Here is a 12,841-nt window from a genome sequence, read left to right on the forward strand (position 1 = left end):
GTGTGCCCTCTTGGAGGTCGGATCTTGTTAAAGGCGGTGCAAGACAACCTTTCCTTGCTTGGATGGGCCGATAATGGCTCTTTTTTCCTCGTCTGCCCTCGATATCGTATATAATCCAAGTTCCTTCCTGATCGAGGGTTCCGAACTGCCGCTGATACCAAGGGTTGAATGCAACATCTGCGTAACCCGGCTCGTGCGGAGGAGAGGTCAAGTAGAGCAGAGGACTTGCTTCCAATCTGGAAGCAGGTAACGAAAGGGAAGACGCGGGGCCTATTTGGGGCGCTACTGCCTGAGAATGGTACCTGGGCTGAAAAAGATGAATGGAGCGGGCGGTACGAACAGCGACAAAGGTGCTTCGGTCCCCGGCTTGGACTGCACTAGTGATCTGCAGGATGGGTGTACCGATCCCAGGCCACCAGCCAATGTCTCCATGGCGAAGGGTAGGAACTTCCAGCCAGATGCTATGATCATGTCCCCAGCCATGGCGCTCATTTTGTCGCCGCACTAGGCGAAGCGATTCTCCGGCGGCACCTCCGGGCAAAGCAACGAAACTGATGGTTCCTTTTCCACCATCATTCACGTCGGCGGCTCTTCCACAAGCCAGTAGGTCTCCAGTTAGAGGATCAAACGTAGAAGCAACAGCTTCGATGGCATTTGAGACCTGAGCGAGGGGCCCGAGAAGGGGGGCAGCAGTCTGAAGCTCCGGGAACAGAGCGAGAAGATGTCTCTGCTGGTCATCCAGCTCGGCGGCAGAGCTCACGCGGCATGTGTTCGTGGCGATGGTGGCGGGAATCTCGACCTGAGGGTGGCCCACTGGATGGAAGACGCGTCGCACACCGGGGGATCGCTGGAAGACCCAGGTTCTGTTGTCGACGTCGTACACAGGTTGGCCGAAGTGACCATAGTGCAGGTCATCGACGCCCGGGTCAGTCATTCGGCTTCGGTGGTGGTTCAACAGCGGAGAAGATCATGTCTTCGCAGGCGATGGCGGCGTTTGCGGCGAGGCGGCTGCATTTGATGGGCGGGAATTGCAGTCAGTGTTTCGGGGGCATGGTGCAGGCGCGTAGGCGCAGAGACGAGGGTTGAGAGGCTGGGGCAGCTGCAGGAGAGTCGAGGCAGGCGAGTGATCGCATTCCCGCCGCTAAGGCGACGGGAAATTTTCAGCCCTAAGGCCGCCGGCAGCCTGTCGCCCAGCCAACGCTGTCCGTGCGCTCCGCTGCTGTTCAACACCACGCCGCCTGGCGTTTCTTGCGCCCCGCGCTTGAATTACAGCAGGAAGCCGACCGAACACACACACACCACCACTTTCCCTACCACCGGCGACATGGCAGGCACCGTCTTCGAACCTTCGCTCTCCGCCAGCGCAATGCGCGCTCCTTTCTCGTCTGCCGATGCGCCCTCGATGGCCGACTCCCTCCCGAGTGTCAACTTTGGCTTTGACAGCTTGCACCAGCACATGTCCGCGTTCCGGACACGCTTCGATGATTACCTTGCACAGGGTAGAAGGCGGATGAGGGAGGAGAAGAACCAGTTCCGCCTCAACATCGCCGAAATGCAAGGTGGGTTTAAACATTGCTAGCCGGCGCGCAGCAGACAATGCTAATGCATCTCTTGTCAGAGGACCAACGCCACAAGCAGCGCGAAATCGAGATCTTGCAGCTCAAGTCAACAACACATCAGCAAACCCTCGCCAAAGAGGCTCACGAGACAGCGGAAATGCACGATGCCATCTCCACTCTGAACTCACGTAGGGACGAGCAGATTGCCCGTCGCGACGCCTTAAAGGCCGAGATCGCAGAGATACAGGGTCAGATCGCCGCCAAGCGCGAGGCTCAAAGGGATCATGCTCGCTACCTCGACTCCCAGGCCCGTTTCAACCACCCAGAGCTTGCCTTCTGGCAGGATCACCTTTGTATGGATGTGGATGGCGCCGGTAACAACGACCGCTTGAAGTTCAGTTTCACACACATCAACGAGCGCGATTGGGAGAAAGAGGCGTTCTTCGAGCTTGATACAAGCCATCGCGATTACCGAATGGCCACCGTGAGGCCCAAGCTTGACCAAGAGGATGTTGATGAAGCACTAGAGATGCTCAACGAATCGCGAACGCTCGCCCCATTCTTTAAACGCATGAGGGAACTATTCATCGAGGCTTCGAAATGAGATAATGGCGCGTAGTTGAGGTTTGCAGGCGCTTTGGTGTACGGGCTTTGGGATACCACTCATCTTGTCACGGCTGGCTTCTTTTTTTTTTTTTTCCTCTTGAGCTATGATGTGAGAAGCTGCTTTGGGAAATCTTGGTAGATACTGTGTTCCAACTACCTGGTGCTGTAATACTGCGGAGCGTATTCTAACAGCCAGCCCTTCTCAATTTTTGTGATGTCCCTAATGAACGTCTTGTTTGCGGTCTCCATGATTTCGTGGAATATAACCCAGTCCGCTTTGCGGTTCTATTTCTGTGTCGGTAGGGAGTCGACTTAAATGTGGAGCGATGACTTACAAATATGAGAGAAGTTGGGTGAGCATGCAGGACCATGGCCCCATCAATGGTCTTAAAAGTCCCGTCCGGCTGCATCCTGGCGGCATGTGCGAAGAATCCAGCCGTCAAGCATCTCCGGATTTGCTCTGCCTTGTCCGGTCCTCCCACACGAAGCACTGCAGAAGAAGACAAGCTTTCCTCGACGTTGATTCCGAGCCGGTCAAGGTAGCGACGAAGTTGATTGCGGATGCTGAGTGCCCGCGCCATTGACTTAAAGTTCAAGTAGTTATCGCGGCACCACTTGGCGTCTTTCTTGCCCTTTGTAACGAAAGCATGGTACACGTTCAGAAGAGTCAACTGGTCGCCTTCTTCAACGGCGAACTTCCGTCTTGCATTTTCTTGAGCCTTTTTCTGGCCCTCGTGGGAGAACCACACATTCCCCTGCAGACTCGTCATGGCAGCTATTGAGAGGATCTCGCTTAGACAGCCGAAGTCCTGGGCCGTCAGCAGAGCTTTAGCCATCATTGGCTCAACCGCTAGTTCTGCCATCCGCGTGCCGAGCGGCTTGGTCAACTTGGCATAATCGTCCAGAGCACCCAGCGAGTAGAGGAGTTCCAATGCCCTAATTATTAGCTCGGCAGGAGGAGGTGTCAGGTAGTCAAAGCGCGCGATGTTATCGATTCCGAGGGCTTTTAATTGCAGGATGACGGGAGCCAGATTCGAGCGTTGTATTTCAGGCACGGTAGCCTCTGAAAGGCTTGCAAACGCTTGTTCCGTGTACAGGCGGTAACACTTCCCCGGTTTGGTGCGGCCAGCACGACCTGCACGCTGAGTCGCAGACGCTTTGGAGACGGGCGTTGCGGTAAGAGTCTCAATGCCGGTGTTGGGGTTGTAAGCTCGCAGCTTCACGTAACCGCAATCGATCACGTAGACGATTCCATCAATCGTCACCGAGGCCTCCGCGATGTTCGTTGCCACGATAACCTTGCGTGTGTTTTCGGGAGTGGGCTCGAAGACGTACATTTGCTGGTCTGTCGGTAGCCCAGCGTACAGGGGTAGCGCTTGGATAGAAGGAGTCTTCGGGTTGAGATTCATCGCACGGTCGGCTATCATTTCGAGGGCAGTGTCTATCTCTTCTCGTCCGGTCAAGAAGATCAAGATGTCGCCTTCGGGCTCCTGGGTATGAATGTCGAACACAGTTTTGACCGTCCTCTCGACGTAATCTTCGGCAGGCTGCTCCAGATAATGGATGTCCACTGGATACATGCGTCCTTCCAGACTGATGATGCGTCCAATGCTACCTCCTACCACACTGGGGTCATTGCTGTCCTCCGTGGACTCGCCGGCAAAGAATTTCAGAAAGTCCTCCGCTTGGAGCGTAGCGCTGCTGACAACGATACGTAGCTCTGGTCTCTTCTTCCGAATCTTCTTCAAGAGTCCGAGGAGAAGATCGGAACTCAGAGAGCGCTCGTGAGCCTCGTCCACCATGATCACCGAGTAACGGGACAACAGAGGGTCGACAAGGGCCTCTCTAAGAAGCATTCCGTCGGTGAGGAACTTGATGCGCGTGGCGGCTGATGTGACGTCCTCGAATCTTATCGAAAAACCAACGTCCTGGCCGAGGTTGCATCCCATCTCCTCAGCGACGCGTGCTGCTACGGAGGTGGCAGCGACCCTCCGGGGCTGTGTGAAAATGTCAGAGAAGCATAGGGCTGCATCCAATTGGAGCTGACTGACCCACCTGCGTGACAGCCATGAGTTTGCCCTCGGCGCACCATCCTGCTTGGTCCAGGAACTGCGGTATCTGCGTCGTCTTTCCGCTCCCGGTGTGGCCGACGACGATGGTGACAGGGAAGGTCTCAACGAGATAAAGAAGGGCTTCACGGTGGCGCGCGATGGGAAGTAAGGCGGCGGGCTTGTACAGCGAGGGCACGAAATCGGCTTCCTGGTCGGCCATGGGGAAGATGCTGCGACGTCGAGCTCGGTGCACCTGAGGGGCGGGCCGACGGATCTTCTGGGCCTGAGGCGTGGAAGCGATCCGATTTGGGCGTGCTCTGGACGTTGTGCATCGCTGGGCTGGGAAAGCACGGCCCGGAGAGCCGAGGAACAGCCGCCAGGCAGTCGGTTGCGACAGGGGCTGCGTCATTGCGCGGCGCAGGACGAGTTGGGCGCTGGTACATTCCACCTTCCTCCAGGCTCCAGAACACCGCTTTCCCACCCGCACACCACCACCGCAGTATCGCGCGCACCTACACCCCGACTACCACTGCGAGCGACTCCGCTCCCGCCGCCGCCCGCCACCATGTCTGAGAATTCGGCTGCCGACAAGAAGCCCCGCCCAGTAGGTCCACACGACCCCGCGCGAAATTGATCAATATATACCAAAGAGATCGACCCGAAGCTGATCTGTGTAGGAGAGCATCACCACAAAGCCAGACATTGACTTCGCTTCCGACGATGAAGCCCCGACCCCGGCGACCGCTGGCCCTCCCACCACTTCCCCCCAGCCAAAGAAGGTGAGCTTCCAGGAGCCCGCCAACGAAGACGAGACCCCGCCGCCGAAGCCACCGCGACCCATGAGCCCCATGGCCCAGGCGGAAGCCACCCTCATCGAGGCCTTCCCCGACACCGATCCCAAGGTCATCAAGGCCGTGTTGGTCGCGAGCCGGGGGAAGGTGGAGCCAGCCTTCAACGCCCTGCTCAGTACGCTTGCTTTCCGCATTGACGCGCATCAAGCTGACAGCTTCCAGGCATGAGCGACCCCAACTTCAAAGAAGAGGAAGTCCCGCCGCCTCAGCCCCCACGGCCCAGTCAGCCGCGCAGCCAGCTTGAGCAGGACGAGTTGTACGCGCGCCAACTGGCTGCGCACTACTCGGCTTCCGGTAGCAGGGGAAACCCGCAGCAGCAACACCAGCGCGTGCAATCGGAGGATGAGCGCGAACATAGCTTCTTTGACGGTGAGCATTGCGCCGTCCACCACATGCACCTGGCATTACACTGACAGCGCCAGACGACCTGCCGGTCATTCAAGAGAACATCAAAAAGGGCTTTCTCGAGACGCAGACCAAGGTTAACAGATGGATAACCGACTTCAAAAAGAAGCTTGATGGTGAGGAGGAAGACGAGGCCCAGCCGGGCTCTAGCCAGCCCCAGCGACAGAATTTTGGCCCCTCCCAGTCGGACCAACTGTACGGCATTCGCAGGAGCGCCGAAGGCAGACGCAGCGCGGACCGCGAGCGCTATGATGCAGATCCCCGTGTTCTCGGCGACGATTTCTCGACGCTCGAATTGCGTGATAATGAAGGTACGTGGCTCCTTCAGATCTAATGTCGGCTTGTTTTTTGTGCAATCAAAACCTGACCGGCCTTCCCCGACAGCCGCCCAGAAGCGTTCTAACCGCCCTCAAGCCAACCCTGACCTGTTCAAACCGACCCCAAAGCCGCCACAGTCCGGCCCCGTTGATGAAGTTGATGCACTGTACCGCAACCCTACCCCACCTCGTCAGCCGTCGCCCGGTGCAAACAAGACCAAGAAATGGCAGCCTTTGACATCAGTGGCGCCTAATCCCGAAGCGGACGACCACGACCCTTTCAGCTTGGGCGACAGTGATGACGAACAAGAGGCGAAGACCAAGGACATCAAGGCTGAGGATAGCGAGAGGCTGAAGAAGGCCGCCGCTGTGTCTGAGACTAAGGATGCGAAGAATGAGGGATCATCTCCCAGGCCGGCGGAGAGGAGTGGCAGCGTAGGACAGAAGGACAAAGTTGCCGAGGAGCTCTTGGCCGAGAAGAAATAAATGTCCTGATAAAGGATTTTGGGCGGACGGTTTAGACACGGAACGATTGAGGCATTCCGAAGGGTGGTTAGGATATCATGGTGCGGCATTTTACTAGTTTTATATGGCAATACCATCTTTGGGACCGGTTCTGGGGTAAGGTCGATTGCTCACTCCTCGTGAACATATTGTGATTTTACACAACGAGAATTGGTTGGGCGTGCCAACGGGGAACACTGTGCGCACGGAAGCGCACCACGAGTGGACGGTCTGTATTTAAATATCTGGTGCTGTTAGTTAGGACAGTTTCGATCGTGCAACCCCGTCAAAAGGAATATCGATCCCAGGAGCAGCAAGATCTTTGGAACAAGAATATGCGGAGCTATTCAAATCTTGATTGATCTGGGAAGCTACTAAGTCCCCGCATTGTTGTGAATTGGCCCGATACCCAAGCCTTATGCCCACTCTCATGCTCGCTGTCACTTACCCTACAGCTTCAGTTGTTCCCCGCAGTAGCCGGGATTAGATAGTGAAGCTACGGAAGGACTTTCCATTGTCAGATTAGCGCTACTCCACGTCCAGCATCGATGACATCTGAGCTCAATAAGACACGCCGGGAGATAACGCCTGACAGTATAAATTCATCGCAACCTGTTCATGCCTTTGATCCTCTTCGTTGATCCGAATCTCATCTGTTGTGGTCGCCATTATGATCCGCTCCAGCACTTTCTTCTTGTTCCCGCTCCTCTCTCTCGGTCGAGAAATCGTCTTTCCCCCACTTTCCGGCTTTCAAAGTGACCAGGTCCCCGTTCAACCCGGTTCTGCATTCAATGCAGCAGGCAGTTTCAAAGATGGCGGGATATCGGGGGCGAAGTTTGCCGGCCTGACCACCTTTGCGAACTTGCCTTATGTGCACTGCTTGGCGGCTGACGAAGCCGACGTAGAAAAGTTCGATATTGCCTTTTTGGGTGCGCCATTCGATACGGTATGGTCTCTTCTGAATGTCCTGTCATTGTTTTGTCCTGTCTGAGCATTTGGGAGGCATTGGAGACTGGGATGGGCGAAAGCTATTCCAACGAAGCCGAACCTTTGAAGTCTGATGATGCTAGCTTTAAAGTTCTTATTAACATGTTTTCAGGGCGTTACAGCTCGGCCTGGCGCTAGGTACGGGCCAGGAGGCATCCGAATCGGCTCAAAGAGGATGGTACCCGATGTATGGAATATTTACACAGGTGAGTAATCGCTCTTCTTTCACCGGTTCCACTCAGCACGGCAACTTCTCGAGGTCTTCGGTCTAGAGGGATGTGCAGAAGGAGACTGGCCATGGTAGATGCTCTCAGCACTCGCCGCCATCAGCCTCTCCAAGGCTTGAGCGACAGTGAGAGGCCCTATAGTAATTGCGTGCTATCACGACCGCTCCCTTGTGCAACATTACTGCTCAGGCCAGCAATAACACACGGCCCCTCTGCGCTAATGCACGTCTGCGCTACCTGGACATCCTTTCTGCTGAAGCTCTCGGCGGTCCACTGGATCCAAAAAAAAAAAAAAAAAAAAAAACTTAGTGGAGTCCGACGTCTAGAACAGCACTGCTAATGCGTCATCAATTTATCACAGGAGAGAGCGCCTATCACAGCTGGGCCAAGATTGTGGACTGTGGGGATGCGCCACTCACTTTCCTGGTACGAGACCATTTCGTTTGCTTCGGCAATCCATGCCACTGACGAGAAAGCAGGATAATACTGTCGCTCTCAAGCAGCTAGACACGGCGCACAAGGTACGCACTACAAGTCGATGGCCCTAGCGCGCGGGGGTGCGCCTTGCAGGCCGTCCGGTGTCTTGAGCAAGAATCAAGTTTCACAAGTAGGAACAGCAAGCACCAACGGCGTGCGGTTGTTTGCAGTCTGCCATTAGGCTACCTGCATGCTGTGACGCTGCGATCTTGTATTGGATCCGGGGAGAAGAGAGGCGGCGAATCGGATTAGATCCATTGCTCTGACATGAAATTTATGCGCGACAGATTCTTGCAGGGCGTACGACGAACTCGAGCGATTATACAGCACCCAGAATTATCACGCTTGGCGGCGATCACACAACGACATTGTCGGCATTGAGGTCCACTGCGGAGCAATGGGGTCCGGTTAGCGTCATCCATTTTGACAGCCACCTTGGTAAGCGCTTCAATGGCATGTGGGATGGCTTTCCGCTAATGCAATAGATACAGACACCTGGGATCCGAAGGTTCTTGGTAAGCGGGGTCGTGCTTACGATCGAGTACTCCAGAAGGCTGACGACAAGCAGGCGGGGGAATCTCGCACTACGCTGTGTGTATCAGCATTGCACAAGAAGCCTGAAAAGCCGGGTCACTGACGGATGTCAAATGTAGGGAGTCAATCACGGCACATTCCTCCATATAGCACACGAAGAGGGTTTGATCCGCAACACGTCGATTCATGCGGGTATTCGGGCACCAGTGATGCGGCCGCACGGAGACGTCCGGAACGATATCAGATGCGGGTTCGACATGGTCAAGGCCCGAGAGATAGACCGGATTGGCATTGATGGAGTCATCGAGCGTCTAAAGCAGCGCGTCGGCGATAGCAAGGTCTACATTTCTGTCGACATTGACGTTCTCGACCCAGCATTTGCGCCGGGTAAGTGACGAAAGCAGAGGTTATCATTGGCGTTGCTGACACGACATTCAAGCTACCGGCACAGCCGAACCGGGTGGGTGGTCATCTCGGGAGCTGCTCAGCATCCTGGACGGGTTGAGTGGGCTGAGTGTCATTGGTGCAGACATCGGTAAGCATCGAGTGCGTCTCTGAGAATCTGCTGCTGACCCGCGGACCAGTGGAGGTGTCGCCGGTATGGGATAATGTTGGGGAGACGACGGTACTTGCAGCAGCGCAGGTGGCGGATTCTCTCCTGACTCTGATGGTGCAGACGCCGGTCAAGTCGAAGGCAGAGGAGCTGCGGTGAGACGGGGCGCACCGTCCACGAGCTCGGTGTGACGATGAACAAGTGATATAGGCGGAGGCGGAGGATGTGCATGGAAGCTGGAGAAGGGGCCTCGGTCTCTGAGCAATGAATATATGAACAAGAACAATCACTGCAGTGCTAGCGTCGATAGTGTGTCGCCGGGGGCAGTAAGGCGGAGGCAACAAGAGGCGAGGCTAGCGGCCCTGATAAAGTCGTTGCCGCAGTGTGGGGGCGAGACCCTGCCCCGCCGTCGATGCCTCGCCTCTTCGTCGGTGAGATCATCAACAACGTCTGCCACTTTATTCGGCCATCCCCATCCTCACCCGCCGCCCCTGCATCAAGCACACACACATCCACTCAACGCCATGGATCAGAAGCGTGACGCGAACCACGTCGAGGAGCCCAAGCGCTTCGAGCCGAGGAACCCCGTACAGCTCGACCCGCCCAAGGACGATCCCATTGCTCTTGACCATCTGGCCAAATGCGATGGTGCGATTCATCTTGCACTCTTTCCCTGGCCTGCGTGCGCTGACGTCTGTATCCCAGGAACTAACGAGGGTTACCCTACGCTGGTTGCCATCAAAGTACGTCCGCATCCGTCCCATTCCTACTGACCTTGCGCTGACAACCGCGCTCCAGGGCTCTGTCTTCGATGTCTCCAAGAACGAGGCATACGGCCCGAAGGGCCAGTACAAGGGTGAGTTTCCTTTTTCGAAGTGTTTTCCAGGGCGAGCGGTCTCCACACGCAATCGCGCCCCGAATCATCCCGTGTACCCATCCCTTGAGCTCTAATTCGTTGCCTTCCTTACAGTTTTTGCTGGCAAGGAGCCTAACCGTGCCCTGGCTCAATCTTCGCTCAAGCCCGAAGACTGCCGCCCGGAGTGGGAAGACCTGTCTGACAAGGAGAAGACGGTCCTTGATGAGTGGTATACCTTTTTCAGTAAGCGCTACAACATTGTGGGCAAGGTGCAGCGCGATGCCACTAGCAGTGCGACTTTGTAAGTAAACCAGGAATCAAATGGCTTCTGTCTGCGAAAGCAAGCCCTGTGAGCGCATGTTGCAGCACCAACCCGTGGGTTGCGACCTGTGTCGAGATGATGGCAAGATGTTGCTTCCCGCGACCGCAATGTGAGAGGCAGACGGAGCTTACAATCTGTTCGTTGGATCTGAAGAGCGACGACCACCAAATCCGGCCCCAGAATGCAGCCGAGCACGACCGTTTTGTTATTTGGTTCCGCATGCTGTCTCGCGCTGTTGTACTTCAATAGCGCTGTGCTCTCGGCTCTGTACAGATGATCGGCGCCCGGATGCAGGAATGGCGCTTATGCATGCTCGAGGACTGCTGCAGGTGCGTCCCCATACCTAGCCTCACACGGTCGTACGGGGGTTACATGCAGACATCTCTGCTTGTCCCACGTCTGCTTTCCAGTATCTTACTCGAAACCTTGGCGCCCTCTTCCCCGTCCATCGCTCCAGCTGTAAGCTCTAGTCCGGACAACTCTCGCTGACTCCCGATTAGGCATATCACGTCAAAACCCTCATGGCGACTATAGAAAGCTACTTTTCAATTTCGCGTGTACAGAGGAGAACGGCGTAAAAGAGCAATCCAAATTGGCGCGGTTGAGCAAGCAACCAAATCAAAATCAAGTCATATATGATCATCATCCTCCCAGTTCAGGCACACGAAAAGTTCAATAAGAAACGAGCCCAAAACACAAGCCAGAAACGACAGACAGGACGTTGATAAACTCGATGACATCCTCCCTTTTGAATGTTTTGTTCAGCAACGCTCTTTTCCTCCCATAAAAGCTAAGTCACGTTCTTGGCCGCCTGTTGCAACATCAAAGATGGCTGGACATTTAAGCCTCACCAAATACGTTTTTCTTCAGCAGATGCCAAAAATAAAAAGAGAATACGTGCTGCCGTTTCACCATCATCGTCGATGTCTATTCACATCTTCTGTCCACCGAAGCGTCGTCCTGATGGCGGCGGGACGGAGGCTGGAGCCGCGCTGACTTGCTGCGGCGAACCGGCCGCCACACATGTCGGACAGTTCTCGAAAGGTTGCCTCCACTCCCTCTTGATGCTCCAAGCACCGAAGCACTGATGGTTGGGGTCGTTGCGCGCAAAGTGGCAATGCTTGATCAGCCGTCGACTCACGTGGCTGCAGTGGTAGTGGATCGCTTCGTATTGGCACATTGTGGTTAAAGATGGCCGGTCGAAGAAGCGGTGAAGTCGAGTATAGTTGAGGATGCAAATGGGTAGATGGTTGGGAGGCGAGTAAAGCCTGTGATCTTCTTGATTGGTCAGGAACTGATCTAGCAGCGACTGTGTGTCGGTGGCGGCGGCAGTGGCGCATGTCAGACGGGAGCGAACGTGGCGGGCTAGGGATAATACGATCATATACGTACGAGGCTTTCAGTGTGTGCAAGTGTTTGTGTGTCTGAGTTCGGCTGACGACTGATGTCGAAGTGTCAAAGGATAAGAGCGTGAAGCTTGTGCAGCCACGCGTCTGATTGATGTTAAAAGGAAACAAGGGACAACCGCGAGCTTTTTGCTGAACCAAGATTGAAGGAATATTGCCACCGTTTGCTTTGGATGGCACTCTCGGTAGCCAGTCGCAGCACCTTTTATACGCCAAGGTCCAATTCCTCTTTTTCTGAGGCGGTCATACAGCCGGCCACCCTGGAGGCATCTCCACCCACTCATCCGCCGCGTCGCAAAACAAAGCAAGTCCTTCCGACTGCTCACAGAATCCCACTTCCCTAGATTGAGTTAAGTCATGGAATCCAATACGGCAAAACGGGGTCAATGCTCTCAGAGTCGCAGGGCAACTTTGGTGCTCCTTCCCGCCGAATCCCTGCACGGGTATCGGTAGAAGGTGCGAAAAGCTTTCGTACGCCAAGGTCTCCTCAGAGACTCTGAACTGATCAGTGGTAACGCCGTACCATCTGATGGTATGCTCTCGTCACACAAGGCCAATGGGACTCAGCATCAACTTCTAAGATGATACGGGTCACATAAGGAATCCTTTCGTCTGGGCGGCAACAGAGCGTGGTTCCGCCCGGTGTAGCACCATGCTCAGGTGAGGAATGTTCTCAGCGCTCGGCTCTGGTTCCTGTGCTGATCCAAACGGGTTGCTGCAGCCGCGACATGAATGAAGCATCGCTTTCAGCGTCGTGCATATGTGGCAAGCACTACTTGGTGGATCGGGCGTGCGGCACCATGGACCGGCCCGCTCGATCCTTCAGCGCTCAACGAAGCTAGGGGTCGTACTCATATCATAAAACGCGATATTCCGCTGTCTGCTGCACGTTGACACAACAGGCTATGTGCATCAACGACCCCACGCAGCAACTGACAAGGCCCACGGAAGTGGATGACGCCTGAAGGGGTACAGACGTACAGACTCAACGGTGTTGAAGCGGGAAATAAGGGGCATGCAGTCAGCTTGTCATCACTTCTTTCTGCATGAGTTCAGGAGTTTGAGATGGTTTCCTCGACGGGGACCGAAGAGTATGTCTTCCATTTCGTTAAAGACTGCTATTTTTATTCCTCCCACGACGCCGCATCAACGCCGAACACCAACGATATTGTGCACCTTACTACAA

General features: G+C 55.2%; 5 protein-coding genes across 5 annotated transcripts; 4 read left to right on the top strand and 1 right to left on the bottom strand.

Annotated features, from left to right (window-relative positions):
• Positions 1–1,366: 1,366 nt before the first annotated feature.
• On the top strand, positions 1,367–2,163 carry SPC25 (kinetochore-associated Ndc80 complex subunit spc25; the record flags this gene model as incomplete). Its single annotated transcript, XM_066775809.1, has 2 exons — positions 1,367–1,559; positions 1,619–2,163. The coding sequence occupies 2 exons, from the start codon at positions 1,367–1,369 to the stop codon at positions 2,161–2,163; spliced, it is 738 nt and encodes a 245-aa protein (XP_066633690.1).
• A 155-nt stretch (positions 2,164–2,318) lies between these two features.
• On the bottom strand, positions 2,319–4,436 carry SLS55_004352 (uncharacterized protein; the record flags this gene model as incomplete). The annotated part of the gene is made up of 3 exons (XM_066775810.1): positions 2,319–2,450; positions 2,501–4,162; positions 4,221–4,436. 3 exons carry the CDS (start codon positions 4,434–4,436, stop codon positions 2,319–2,321), a joined length of 2,010 nt encoding a protein of 669 aa, XP_066633691.1.
• A 345-nt stretch (positions 4,437–4,781) lies between these two features.
• On the top strand, positions 4,782–6,275 carry CUE5 (ubiquitin-binding protein cue5; the record flags this gene model as incomplete). Its single annotated transcript, XM_066775811.1, has 5 exons — positions 4,782–4,820; positions 4,894–5,182; positions 5,230–5,436; positions 5,490–5,783; positions 5,857–6,275. 5 exons carry the CDS (start codon positions 4,782–4,784, stop codon positions 6,273–6,275), a joined length of 1,248 nt encoding a protein of 415 aa, XP_066633692.1.
• A 2,452-nt stretch (positions 6,276–8,727) lies between these two features.
• SLS55_004354 (uncharacterized protein) lies at positions 8,728–9,230 on the top strand (the record flags this gene model as incomplete). The annotated part of the gene is made up of 4 exons (XM_066775812.1): positions 8,728–8,905; positions 8,970–9,053; positions 9,103–9,143; positions 9,195–9,230. The coding sequence occupies 4 exons, from the start codon at positions 8,728–8,730 to the stop codon at positions 9,228–9,230; spliced, it is 339 nt and encodes a 112-aa protein (XP_066633693.1).
• A 365-nt stretch (positions 9,231–9,595) lies between these two features.
• Positions 9,596–10,232, top strand: SLS55_004355 (uncharacterized protein; the record flags this gene model as incomplete). Its single annotated transcript, XM_066775813.1, has 4 exons — positions 9,596–9,719; positions 9,777–9,814; positions 9,870–9,927; positions 10,042–10,232. The coding sequence occupies 4 exons, from the start codon at positions 9,596–9,598 to the stop codon at positions 10,230–10,232; spliced, it is 411 nt and encodes a 136-aa protein (XP_066633694.1).
• Positions 10,233–12,841: the final 2,609 nt, after the last annotated feature.

Source organism: Diplodia seriata (assembly GCF_021436955.1).
Source record: "Diplodia seriata strain FDS-637 chromosome Unknown scaffold_4, whole genome shotgun sequence".
In the NCBI taxonomy this organism is placed as follows: domain Eukaryota; kingdom Fungi; phylum Ascomycota; class Dothideomycetes; order Botryosphaeriales; family Botryosphaeriaceae; genus Diplodia; species Diplodia seriata.